Raw genomic sequence first — 14,093 nt, 5'->3', positions numbered from 1 at the left:
TATGAACGTGTTTAAAGGAGAGAGAAAAAGATACGAAGAGGCACAAGAACAAATGTATCTCCAGAAAAGATGTTTTCAAGTAAGCTGTCTCGACAAAATGATTTTTCGTGAGAGGGCGGGGATAACAAAAAAATAGCTTACAAAATTGCTTACTTGTGTTTATCATCCTCTTATCTTTAAATTACTCTTGATATCTATCGTCTTTACGTCAAAGAATCTTTAGGCGTCGTTGATTGTCTGACGCGTCTCCATTGAGCGATCGAAATCGCATTATACTATAATCTGTTGGTTCGAGGCATCGAATAGATTTTGTTAGCTTCGTGCTAGAGACAAAAAAAGGATAAGGCTAACGAAATTACAATCGATCTAGAGAAAAGAGAACCTTTAGAAGAGCGACGTCGTTGTTGGTTAGTGTCATCAGGAAAGGGGGGGAGGGGAGAGGGGCTTTGTGGGTTTTGGCGAGGACAATACCTTTAAAATGACTGCATGCTCCTTTATAGATATGCTCTGAATGGCTTTCTGTATATCGGCCGAACCTTATCCACTATCGAGATCGGTAAACAACATCGGACTGCTATTGAACGCAATTCAATCGGCAACAAATTGGCCCGGCTCCAGCTTACCGAATAGCGCGCTGAAGTCTCTATTAATCTTTGCCAGCAGCCAAATTGCTCAGACATTTAATCATAAAATTAACGAACAATTCGCTGAGCACGCGAGGAAGCGGCAGTTTCATTTCGTCCGCGATATTAAATATTCTATGGCAGCTTGGTTTTGAATATTCATAAAGCGGCTACTCGAATGTAAATATATGCGTTAAGACTCAAGGCAACATCCCATGTTTCCCATTTAATCCAACGATCATTCTTTAGTATCTCTATATTTAAACAATCCCCTTCGATATCTAAATTTAAACTCTACACACATCCTTTCTAAAAAAGGCATGTAACGAATATAACAAAGTTATTGTAATCACTTTTCCGCGATGCCGATTGGTTCTCTCGCTGCGTTAACTTTGTGAGCGACTGTAATCGCGAAGATCGCGTATTCTGTCTATGTGTACGTATGTGCATTGAGGTATTAATAATGTAATTAATCCTGCGTAGAACATTTACAAAATATTAAAATATAATATGAAAATTGATTTCTGACTCACCGATCGATGCGCAACGAGCGGAGTGAACGGAGTTACTCAGCCACGAAGCTACGGTGATTACTGTAATACTGTAACACACAGACATAAGATTTAAAAATTAAAACTGCGCTCAAAATCAATAAGTTGAAAAGTTATTTCTTATATACCCAGAGAAAAGTTTCTTTGCGTAAAAAAATATTTGTTTGATTCAAAGAAATTCATGTACTGCTATACGATTAAAGAAATGTTTTTTTGACTCAAAGAAATTTTTTGATTGTTTCTTTTATTAGAATTAAAGAAACAGTTTAATTGTGCAACGCAAACTTTTTTTAATGAAAAAAAATATATTTTTAAAATCAGAACTAAATTATTTTTTACATTTCTGTTAATACCTTCTTTGAATTAAATAATTATTTGTTTAGATAAAACAAATAATTCAAACAAATATAATATATTTACTTTTAGAAAGACTAATAATGTCATTTCTTGAAATCATATTTCTATTTTTCGCAAAGGTATTTTTATTTCAACAAAAAAAAAAACCAAGTTAAAAATCGATTTCAACAATTTAAACATAACTTTTCTCTGGGTGTGCATAAAATTTTATACAAATTTGCCATTTTTAAGTATCTTTTTTTTAATTTGCAATAAAATGGTATAAAAGAGAAAAAGATTAAATTCATATAAAAAAAAATTAGGATTTACCCCAAGGTTGCTCCGGTGGGGCCCGATGCCTCTCCCAGGTCTCCTTCTCCTCCTCTCAGTGTCGTTTAGATTGTCCTCTTCCTCTCGTTGCACGTTGCATACGCGGAACACTCGCGAATAATAAACTGAATTTGCGCGCGTGGACTAACCATTTATTAAGTTTTTCGCGCGATACTGCGGCACTTAGGGTTTATAAAAGCCATGATATGAGTTCCCATTCAGAGAGATTCCCATGGATTCAGCACCCCGAGTCGGCGAGTAGAATGCACGCGTACCCCGAACAAGGATAAGCCCCACGCGGAAGAAAACGAAATCAATGGTAGTATTCCTACGCCTCTTGTCTCACAAAAATCACGTCTAAAATTGACTCGTTCATTACGCCCAGCCAACGCCAACGGATTATCTTAATCAGTCCCACCGGATCTTATATCCAAGCGGCGTCGACAAGAGACTCCGGCAGGACGAGAGAAAAAGATACTGATTGCCGACGTCTAGCATTTTAGACGAATCAGGAAATGAGAGCCAGCCTCTCGACACAAGCTTAACCTACAAGGCCAAGTTCTGACCAAGTCAGATTAAACGTGATTCACTGGCTCAAATCCCAGATCCAAAGAATCCAAAAAGGGTATCAAGAATCCAAGAAAGCCTTTGGATGGTGGACGAGAGCAAGAGAAACGCGCGAATCCAAGGCAACCGATCCGAACTCTAATCGCTTAAGACCGAACCGATCGCCGGAGACAGAGCGTGTAAATCTCACACAATCAGATGACAGTCGCGCAACATGCACACAGGGGAAACGTGCCATAATGCGGCCCGGCATTGCCTCGTGCACGGGCACTCGGCATGGAAGGTCGCGGTGCGGCGCGCACACTCACCATGCGCAACGCCCCAGTGAGGATATTCACTGCCAAGCAGCGGGGGTGCGATTCCCGGACCTCGAATTAGGATTCTATCGAATGGGAGTTATGAAAAGTTCATTAGTCTAATACTTAAACGGCACTCCCGGAAAAAAAAAACGCGCAACGCGACGAACCGGTAGCGGTTCGTTTATTTCACGATAATTCGCCGACGATGGACGATGGATTGGCTTCCTCTCGTTAATTCTCACCCCGAGAAATATCTGTAACATACTATATATACGATATCCATATATCGTACATAGAATATACGAAATTTAGAATATTTGCAAAACGGAGAACGATCGCGTTTCGCGAGATAACACATGGAACACAACCTGCGACGCTACCTGCTCGCTCGAGTCTCCGAACGCGAATGATAGCGCGGTGACTTTGCGTAAACACAGGGCGCTGTACGCAAGAGCAATAAACTCCAAGGCCGTGTGTCAGCCAAATTCCTCAAATACATTCGAAAACAAAATTAAACCTATTCTGACTTTTAAAAATAGGCAATATTCACGAGAGTGTAAGTTGACTTCGTCAAAAATAATGAGAAAAAATGTTCAAAAAAGCATTTAAAGCCTAAAATTTCTAATTCCGAGATTGATAATTCATTAAACGATTTACAGATTAAACGGTTTACAAAGTTCAAGTGGGGATACGTCAAATCTCAAAATTTTTTACAAACTTTGCAAAGCTCCACGGCGTGAAATAAAAATTGCACACAAATACGGTTTACAGCATTCAAAAGCGCGAATCTTTATCTTTAGTTTACGTATTTGTTGAGCGCTCTACGATTTTTTATCATCGAGTTATTCAACACTGAAGCAACAATGGTTTCTTTTGCTTCAATGTTGAATAATTCGGTGAATAAAAATCGTACAACGTTCAACAAGTATGCAAATTTAAGGTAAAAATTAACGCTTTCGAACGCTGTAAACTGCATTTGTGTGCGATTTTGAATTCACGTCAAATAAACTTACAAAATTTCTAACATGCTTTTCCGCATAAAATGCTTTTTAAAAAATTTTATTATGATTCATCATTTTTGTTGACGTTACACTCTTTTTTGGAGAGTAACTGTGGGTGATCCATTAATTTTGCTGTTGATCGCTCACTCAATTTTTGCTAAAGTCGATATTTGAACTTTGTGAAAAAAAAATTTAAACGATCTTCCTAGGTTTATTTTAAAGGGCAAAACCTTTCGATTATCTGAGTCAATTTTTCTCGAAGATTCTTTTACACTAGAAAATAAAAAGTAGGAAATGGAAGAAAAATTTTTAAAAATCAAAAATTTTACAAATAAAATGTTTTTATAATGCAATAAACCACCGAAAATATCATGGATTATTTTTTAAAAATTGTTCTGGTCCACTCTGAAAAAAAGAGTTTATAAAAGCTACACACACCCACACACACACACACACACACACACACACACACACCAAATGTTGAATGAAATAATGCCAATTAAATATTTGATTAATATTACCAAAAATAATTTTACTTTTCTAAACATTTAGCAAATATTATTCAATTTAATAACGTTTAAATTTAGTTGCGGTGATACTGCAACACACAAGCATAAGATTTAAATTAGTTCTCTCGCCGATTAGTTCTCTTGTTGCGCTAACTTCTTAAGCGGCTGTCATCGCGGAGATGGCGTATTTCGATTATGTGTATTGAGGGGTTATTAATGTAATATTAAATTTGTAATTCGTTTGAAATTATGTAATATTAAAAGCTTTGTAGCGCGCACCTGTTTTGTCTAGTCTTCTCTTAAATTTGGTATTTTTTAAATTTAATTACAATCGCGGCACTTGAGATTTCTCGATACGTCATTCCGGTGGGATATTTTTAGCAGAACAAAATTATTTCATTAAGTACAAAGTGGATAAATTTAACTTTCGCAATTTGCAAATTTGCAACTGGTGACTTCCTTCGAGCTTTAATATCTAATTAACAAGGGAGACCGTCAGCTTATTAATTTCAATCCGGAATAACCTAAAGCAGTTTCCGGGAATTAGATAATTCGTCGATATTCATCTCTAATCTCGTCGAACCGCGCGTCACGAATTCTTGATAACTATTAATTAATTTGATTGGCATGCGAGCAAACTGCAAAGCTATACGTTCAAATTTCGACAGCTATAAGCTACAACTCAAATCAATCAAGTATCGAGAAAGATACATCGTTTACGCTTCCGACGCGTAACCACTACAATTAAGAGAAATTACGAGAAATGCTGTGAAATCATCGATACACGTTACGTTTCGTAATTCTGATTACAACGATAAGGTGGTTCTTCTAACCAAAGTGATCTAATAATAATTACGGCAATTTTAACATGCCCTCGAGTGTTAAAGTTCACGCGCGGATCAAAGGTTTTTCCGTGGCCAGGTTTTATCGGCACACACCCTCTCCATCTCGGACAGTGACGAAGGATCCCCTCGAATTTCTCGGATCGTTTTACCTCTGGTGTGTGAAAAGCTGATTTTGTAAAAGTGTCGTTTCAAAATTTCATACCGTAGCAGAATGAATCGCCGGGATGGTACGCGAAAGCGCATTATGAAGCTGCAAGCTGACAATTCCGAAGATAAACCACCACAGTTTTTACTATTATTCATAACAACGCTATCGCCATCATACATATCTATTTTCGTTGATGTAATAGGATTTCGAGCCACGGCCGCATGGCACGGGCGAGGAGAGGGGGCGGGAGGGGGAGAGAAGATTCACGATGGTACGCACGTCACACGATTAGTTTACATACTCGGATTATTCGAGGATCAAAGTTTCGTGCTGCATAATCTTTACATATATAAACGCATTTGTAAGGTCGAAATATAACGGGAAGAAAAATGCGGAAGAAGCATGTGCGAGCGTGACGAAGATCGTAAAGAACGCGCAACCGCCTCTCCTCGTTTGTTCCGGCTCAACATTTTTCTTGAAATCGTAAGGATACGGCGCGCGGCGTGGGTGCAGGTAGATCGAAGGCAATATAGTACGTGCTATATGAGACGCGCAAACTCGAGAGTGCCTACATAAGATCGGACAGGTAACGTAAATGAGTAACGCGAGGATGCCGAACAAAAGAGAAATCAACCGGTAGATATACGAGTGTAATCAAGTTCTTTCTACTTTTTCCTCCGTGTAAACGTGCAACGTAAAATTCAAGTGGATATTGCAGTTGAAATTTAAAATTAGATCCTCGTACCACTATGATAATGACGCGACGCAACGTTTCACGTCTCCGACATGAAACTATCCTAAATCACTCGTGATTATTCTAGCCTGACTGTGAATGGATCTTCCTGAGTTTGAGGACTCGGGCAGAGGGTAAATTATGTTATCTTCGCTCGAGTATGCCGGTAGTACACGCCCAATTATGGATGCCTGCAAGTTACGTTGGTAAATTTAACTAACTCCGGAGGGCAGGATGCAAATTGACCAACTATTTACCAAAGAAATAAGCAATCACACGGAGATGCACCTGTCGCGGTGCATTAAGTACATTTCGCGCTACAATGCCCCGACGCGGCATACTTACGCTCCGCGTACATTCCGCATATACATTCCTTTTTTCGCTTCAATTTGACTCTTTGTTGCCTGATGCTACTTGGCGAAACCTCTATGGATTTTTTATCCTCCTCGTTGGGAGAAATAAGGGATGCATTTATGCAAATAGCTCAAGCTCCCGCAAATATTTATTAAGAAAATAATGTTTATTTATGCACTTGTGGAATTACTGGATGTCTTTTACTTGGTCACTGCGATATTCAATTTTTAAATTATGTCGAGTAATTGCAATTACAACATTACCTTTGTAACGTAGTAAATTACGTGAGATATTCATGAGGCTTTGAAAACGCGAGTAACGTTAGAATAACATTAAATTCCGTTGAAAAATTCGCCGGAACGACGTTACTAGACGAGTATTTGCAAACTTTTTAGTTTCTATATATTTTTAAGATTAATAGATACATTTTACGCTTTGACTCAGCGTGACCCACTCTTCGTTCCATCGCACCCATCGTTTTATTCCCTAATGGACACTTCCTGCGAAACGAAGACTAGGTCAGACATAAAATGTCGAAGGATATAAAAAAAAACAGAAAGTCTAACGTATTACGCAATGTGCCGTACTTTATTCTTCGGAAAACTATTTCAACTACCTTAAAAAAAAGAAAGAAAGAAATTTGAAAATATGATACGTAATAATGCAATTGTAATATTTTACCAAAGTCTTTGACTAAAAAATTTGGAATATTTTTTTCCTTTTAATTGTAATACGCCAGGCACTTGCAAACGTTCGCAATAATAGTACTGTTGTACGTACTGAAAAATTTTTTGTCGATATTAAAAGTTGCAGTGCTCTTAACCTGCATTTTCCAATACTGCAAGTGTTCTCTACGATAGATTCTACGTGCGTGATAAAGCGTGACGGAAAATTATATACTCTGCTTTGAATACACAGCTATTGATTTCTATGTGTATCGCTAGCTCGCTGCAGCGACCCGCCCGCCTGTGGCCGAGTAATTTTTATGATCGTTGGATTGCGCTTCTTTGAAAAAAAAAGAAAAAAAAGAAACGAATAAAGAAAACAAATTATGTCCTATAGCTAATATTTTTTCACGATGTTTGTGTGTGTGTGTGTGTGTATGTGATATCTACAATTTTTTCCAACACTATATTTCCTCCATTCCCCTTAAAATCCGATATTAATGATTGCAGCTACGCTTTAATTTGGCTCCCTATCTACTGCGTTCCTTGCCGTTTTATCTAATAGATATCCTCTTTTTAATAAAATCGAGGTCAGGGTTATTCGCTGTACTCGTGTAAGAGGTCCGGTTATGCAACGTGACGTAAATGTAGAGGAACCGTGTCGCGTATGCGTAACGGCGAAGATGCGTCCGCGCACACGTTATAATTTTGTTTGTGTTTGTGTGTGAAAGTGCGCATGTACGTATGTACGGGTATGCGTTTGTATCGCATGTGCACGTGTTACGTTTGCGTAAACCCTCTGTCACGCCCGGTTAAATACACCTGTGTAATGTACGACACGTTGTTGGATTTTCGCGATGAAGTTTCTCACCTACTTGAAAGTACACGAAATTGTGCCGATTTCCACTCCAAATTACGCGAGGTCGCGAAATAGGTATACATACGTGCACAGAGACACGCGTACCTTGTACATGTACACACATTAACACGCAACTATACTAATCTCAAGCAGTCCCTCTCTGCTTTGCGGAAGCAGTCGACATGCATTGCGTGACACAATAATCTATCGCTTTGAATATGTCGCGCAGGAATCGCAATTCGCAAGATACGTATACTCTTGAAATTAAATAAGAGCTTTCGTACGTCGAAATTCTTTCGTGGTATCAATTATAAGCAACTGCGCTAGCAAAATTCTATCTGATAATTTGTCTAACAGCTAAATAAATGTCACGTCGCGTACTCGCCAGCATTATCGCACAACAATTAGCTCAAATGCAAATTAATATGCAGTTGATTAATTAACCCTCGCAGTAAGCCATAACATTGTGATATCGTGCCAAGCCCAATGGTCGACCGACGGTTGTATCGGCATCATTATCTGAGCACCCACGCAAAGTAACACAGAGATATCGAGTAGCGCAGAGTGTGCTAACGCACACTTGTTCCCGCGCGGTGTTACCGCGATTGTCACGTACTCGGATGCTTATTTGCAGAGAACGTGTGTATCGTGTGTGGTAGTACCAATCGTGCTAGTTTCAATGCTAAGTATGCACAAGGTATCGTGTTATTGTTTAACGCGTTTAAGAGCGTTTACATCAATCTAATAGATTTTCCTTTCGCAAACATAAGAGAGAGAGAGAGAGAGAGAGAGAGAGAGAGGAGGGGTGCTCTGTTGCAATTGGCAAATAAATTTATTTTGTGATATATTCAATGATTTTGGAATTGCACGGTGTAACAGTGCCAATTTTCTGCGTTCAATCATTCGGTAGATAATTGCAGATAAAGTTTATAAAGCGTATTGTTATAAACAGTGGAATTAGTTGATGTGTATTTCTGATTTTCTGGACACCTTATTCCATCTGTCTATTCCCTCTCGACCGTTTCTCTTTAGTACGCATACCGTAAAATTATAATCAGACGGCTGATATATCTCGTTTGCGTGCTTGTCGTCTGTGCACGACAGATAATCGGAAAATTTTCTCCGACTTTTGATGATCGTAATGCATCACGAAAATTAGCCTATTCACAGTTGAATGTACATACGAGAGCTACTCTTAATTTACTTGTTTGTCTGCAAATTTGCAAATCCTTTACTCTCTTAATGTTTGTTTGTCGCGCGTATTATTCGGTTTAAATTGCTCGTAGAAAAAAAATAAAAAAATAAAAAATAAAATAAAACTTTGTAAATTTCGCAGAAGATTACTTGGACTAAATTTTCGTCATACAGCGTTCACAATCACAATCGAATTGTGATCACGGTAAATGGATCACATCGTGAATAACAATCGCATAAATTTTAAAAGAGATAATCATAGTTCTTCAATACATCTCGCCGGGAAAGAACACTCGATTTAAATACTTTTCTACAATATTTATAGCACCTGGTAAATTTACCTTTTAAATTATCCGAGTGCTTCGTTTCCCTTGAAAAGGAAATTATCATCGATATGGATCTGCGATCGCGAGTGATGTGAAATTTAACAATGCTCTTAGCTAAATAAACGCCGCTCAAGGGATTTACATATCGTTCGCTCCGATCGAAAGATTGAAAACACTTTTCGCAAAAATACCGCACTTGATCGTTTTTAACATTATATTTTGCATCTGCTGTCAAAATGTTATTCCGCCATTGTTCGTTCAATCACATTTTTTTTACGTTTTTATTTTATTCATACAATGTGATGCGTGAAGCAACATAACCATGTGAGTCTTAGGTCGTTGCATTGAGATTAATGTGTGAATTCAGAGAATATAATACTAGGTAATTAAGACTAATTGGTTTTACTTCATTAATGAGCTGTCAACATGACGCGGCTCGTCTTCATATTCGAGCTACGTAATTTTCTCATAAGAAAGAAATGTGATTTAACGATCCGAAATTTGATAATGGTTTTTAGATATACGTCAGTTGTACGTGTCAAATAATAAAATCCGTTAATAAAGTAATTCACTACTAAAAGCAAAATTTTTTGAAAAACTAATGAATCTTGTTCCCGAGAAAAGTTTTTCCTCGAAAAGAAACACACATTTCATTTACGCATACAATTCGAGAGATAAATATCGCAGAGATGTCTATGAAAATTAGAAAGATAAATAAACAGCGTCGATCAAGTTTCACTTACCCGTCAATTTGTCATAAATTCCCATCTTTGCTCAAGGCATTCTTGCCACGATCGCGTTGTCCCATTGCACTATCGATAAAGTGGCAGACGGAATTGGATTGTACGCCATGATTGATTGCCTCCCTTTTCGCGTTGGCGAGCAACAGTGCAACTCGATCAGTATTGTTAGATGCGCTGTAATCGTAAACAAGAGATACTTTCAATCTTTCGTATACGTTTAACAATGTTGTGAGAAATGGTCGAATATTGAAAAAATTAAAAATTACGATAAGCAAAATTTTATACATATAATAAAATGTCCAGTGACCGAATATGTCACTATATTATTTTTGGATCGATTAAAAAATTTTGTGTATTTTTCTATGTTAATAATAACATTTTCATATTTCATATGTCAGTTAATTATATAATTTCATCATTTTATATTAGAAATACGTTAGAAAAATTCAACAATCTTCGTTCTACATCGTTACGTGTTACTGACATTTCTTAGAATCTGGATACAAACAAATGCGAATAGATTTTTACAAATATTGTTGGTCGTGTACACGAATCATCATGCGCTGCTTAAACCTCGACCATGAATACAGAGTGGCATCGAAAGAGGATTATCTTTTGATCATAGACGATCAAAAGGTCACGCGATGAGAGGCGCGCGTATCTAGGTAGTAAGGATGACGGACGCGATGAGAGAGCTGGTGAAGCAGAAATGGAGAGACATAGTCGCTGAATCGGCAATAAGGAACAGCAGTATCATAAATGAAATATTATAGCATAGCAACCGCAATTGCGTGACAAAGAATATCGTGATGTCGGTTATAGAAATGCTGATTATTTTAGGAAAGCATAGTTAGTGAAACGTCTTCTCGCTAGCTTCATACATTAAGTATCTTTTTTTCTCTCGATGTAGAAGGAGGTATTTGTACATCACTGATTTATCTTTCGAAAAGATATTTTCTATCAAAGTCATTGAAAAAATGACGTGACATTAAAAAAAAATAAATAAATAAATAAAATAAAATAAAATGTTGCATTTTCCACATAAAGATACCACGTGATACTCGAAAGAAGCAATAGATTCTATGTGCAACGCTATAATTATGAGAATAGTGATTGAGCAGTAAAACGGAATAAATGGAGTAATTGGAGAAGTAAAGTTGGTAGCGTTAATTAAAAGACAATGAAAGTTGCAGTAGTAGGCCGTGGGGCGATTAACGAATGTAGACGTTATTACATAGCATTTATTGTTCTCGAATGGCCATTAACAGAAGCGAATTCCGAGCACTTTCTATCGCGAATTCATTCGGGTGGGCAGCATCGGACGGAAAGAGGCAATTGCAATTTGCCGCATCGCGGCAACCGCAGGGGTTGTCGACAAGTGCGCCTTACGGTTTCCTTATTGAGGCCATTTGTCACTGTACAAAGCTCGTACCTTTACCACTCAAAAAAAGATTGCGTCGTGGTGGGTGCCAGCCACATTTGTCAAGCGTATCGGGACGAGTTGCGCGACTGCAACGTCAACCAGCGAAATTTAAGGAGATACCGTAACGATTTCCTCCTTTCCAACTACAATTCTCCCTTCTCCCTCCTCCCTCCGCACTTCTCGTCGCTCTTTCCTCGCTTCAAATTTGATGCGACAACACGGATAACTGCACAGCGATTTAAGAGAAAATTGCGCCAAGCAAAAATTCAAATGCCTCGAGCATTCACTGTAGATGGATCGCATGGATATCGTTTATAAACCAAATTGCTGAGCAACAATTTATAACGCAATGTTCAGCATATCTATTACCTGTACTCGTTTCTTCGTGTAACAAGAAAACGAGACGGTATGTCGATATCGCCCACCGTGACTTTAATTCCGTCTCATCCTTTGGAACGTAAAAAACTTGCCGCAAGCGAGATAAAGCTGGACTTTTTATTCCTCTCTGTGATCTAATCACGTCGAGCGAAATCGATAGTCGAGAAAATTGCGTATCTCTGGTGAACAATTGCGACCAAACTCGGTCTTAGATTTTTCGATTTTTCGACCACAAACGTACAACACCATTTCCTTTTCGATCTTCACTCTAGGATCTGCAATTTATTCCAGGATATTTTTAACTATCTAGATTTTAAGAAAAAAAAAAAACACTAAAATTAACTTAAATCTATGCTAATGCAAGCTTTCGTGCAAGATTAAATATTCCTTCGTGAAAAAAAGCAAGAAATTTTCTAGTTTTAACGTTAAATTCTTTCATTACTTTTAGTAGTTTCGCGATAATGTAATGTCTTAATTTTGTTATACATCAAATGATTGAAAGAATTAAATTATTTGAAAAATTGTATAGAGTATTTAAATCAAAATTAATTTCAAATTGAATTTTCCAACAGAATAGCAGTCTGGTGAAATAAAAATATTTGTTGAAAAAGACTGATTGATTCACATCTGTTTGTGTTATATTTGTGTAATATTTAATTTCGCCATAGTTTTTAGAAAAATACGGAATTTGAGATAACTTGATACTCGAGCTAAAACGCGACAACACAATTTTCTGCAACATCACAAAATTATCGTACCCAGGAAACCTGCCGTTGCAAGCATGTGCTCACTTGATTGATAGCTACAGTCGCCCTTGACGACGACGACGACGACGACGACGCACTAGAACTACACCGGGGAACCACTGTCGACATTGAGTGTGACTCTCCTCCATCAGGCGACTGCCTTTCTACCGTTTGAGCAGACGAACCTAATTTAGCTCGGGATGAAAGCTAAGGCAGATAGGCGAAGTCGAAACCCGACTGGTTAGCTGTCGCAAAACATTTCTCTATCAAACTAAAAAAAACATTTTTTTTTTTTAAATAATCAAATCGACTCTAACGCAAGCAAAGTGAGCTCACAGAGGCAACGAATGCGAATCTCTTGAAATTGGAAACGTGAAATTGCACAAAATTTGAATTTGAGAGAAACCACGTCTATTAAAAGCAAAGCGTTGACTCAGATCCATCTCTTATTTTATATATAGGTATATAAAATGTAAAAAGAGATTAATTATACAATATGAATAAATGAATTATAAACTTTAATTATCAATGAAGAAGAATTGGAGCATTATAGCCTTATCGTATTATTTACGGCACAATATCGTACCTTTGTATTACGCGATACAAAGCAAGTTCATTGAGAAACCTTCCATTTGAGAAGCTGGAGCCAAAGTTGGAAAGCTGTATCCAGAATTAGTCTTGTTGGGTGCAAAGTTAGCAAGTTAATCCTGCACTCGTATCTGTATTACTAGCTATACCGATCACTCACGCGAACGTGAAACATTTCCTCGGGTCATACACGCGTATTATATTATATTCACGTTGAAACACACGCGTGCTGCGCGTGCGACCTGCAATCCTGTAATAAATGTTTAATCGACAGCAACATCGGTATCGCGAGAATCGCAGCAAATTTCTTGGAACTAACGTTAAACGAGGAGGATTTTCAACCGCCGAACATCTCGGATAAATTTCAAAGTTATCTCAGTAGTGATTAGGTAGTGATTAAGACGAAGCCTACGACTCGCCTTGAAAGTTAGTTCAGAGTAACCTACATCGAAAGAGATAATTACGCCGCGAAGAATGTTTAAGTGTCCTTCACTTGAAAATTAAAATTTTAATTTTGATTATCACGATGTAACTTTGCCCGCGACTCCCAGTCAATTTGCATTCGAACCAGTTCTACCATCTTATTTTTCTTCAAAGTGTATACATGTAGATTGAGTGTACTCTTCATCGAATTTCAACATATTATGGTAATTTACTTTTGTACAAACTTTTTTCCTTGGCAGGATTTTTAAAACTGCCAATTATTTTGTGCAAAAAAGGTAGTAGAAAAACAAATGTAATATCGAGACTCTTCCAGAAAGCTACAAGCTCTTGTACAAAAGTGTGAAATAGTACGAGAGGTTGCGGCAAAAATTGTTGCATACATTTTCAATTTCATCGTCCGCTACAAAATGAATATTTCGCAAAAGGTGATA

At 37.6% G+C, this 14,093-nt stretch overlaps 2 protein-coding genes across 9 annotated transcripts in view; one reads left to right on the top strand and one right to left on the bottom strand.

The window, feature by feature from the left end:
- Positions 1 to 14,093, top strand: part of LOC105195024 — a 77,449-nt gene that overhangs the window by 10,821 nt on the left and 52,535 nt on the right. The gene's annotated exons all lie outside the window — the stretch shown is intronic.
- Positions 1,788 to 14,093, bottom strand: part of LOC120356945 — a 111,771-nt gene continuing 99,465 nt past the window's right edge. For 2 of the 4 annotated variants that reach the window (XM_039445928.1, XM_039445930.1), the window contains exon 4: positions 7,322 to 10,257. In XM_039445928.1, coding sequence (XP_039301862.1) covers positions 10,115 to 10,257 — 143 coding nt within the window. In that variant the 3' untranslated portion in view covers positions 7,322 to 10,114. Of the gene's footprint in view, positions 2,971 to 7,321; positions 10,258 to 14,093 lie in introns of those variants that run through there. The other 2 variants (XM_039445929.1, XR_005574147.1) reach the window with 2 other exon arrangements.

The sequence above is a fragment of the Solenopsis invicta genome, chromosome 2 (genome assembly GCF_016802725.1).
Source record: "Solenopsis invicta isolate M01_SB chromosome 2, UNIL_Sinv_3.0, whole genome shotgun sequence".
In the NCBI taxonomy this organism is placed as follows: domain Eukaryota; kingdom Metazoa; phylum Arthropoda; class Insecta; order Hymenoptera; family Formicidae; genus Solenopsis; species Solenopsis invicta.
Note: the sequence above shows the minus strand (reverse complement) of the source record. Positions and strands in the feature narration are given on the sequence as shown.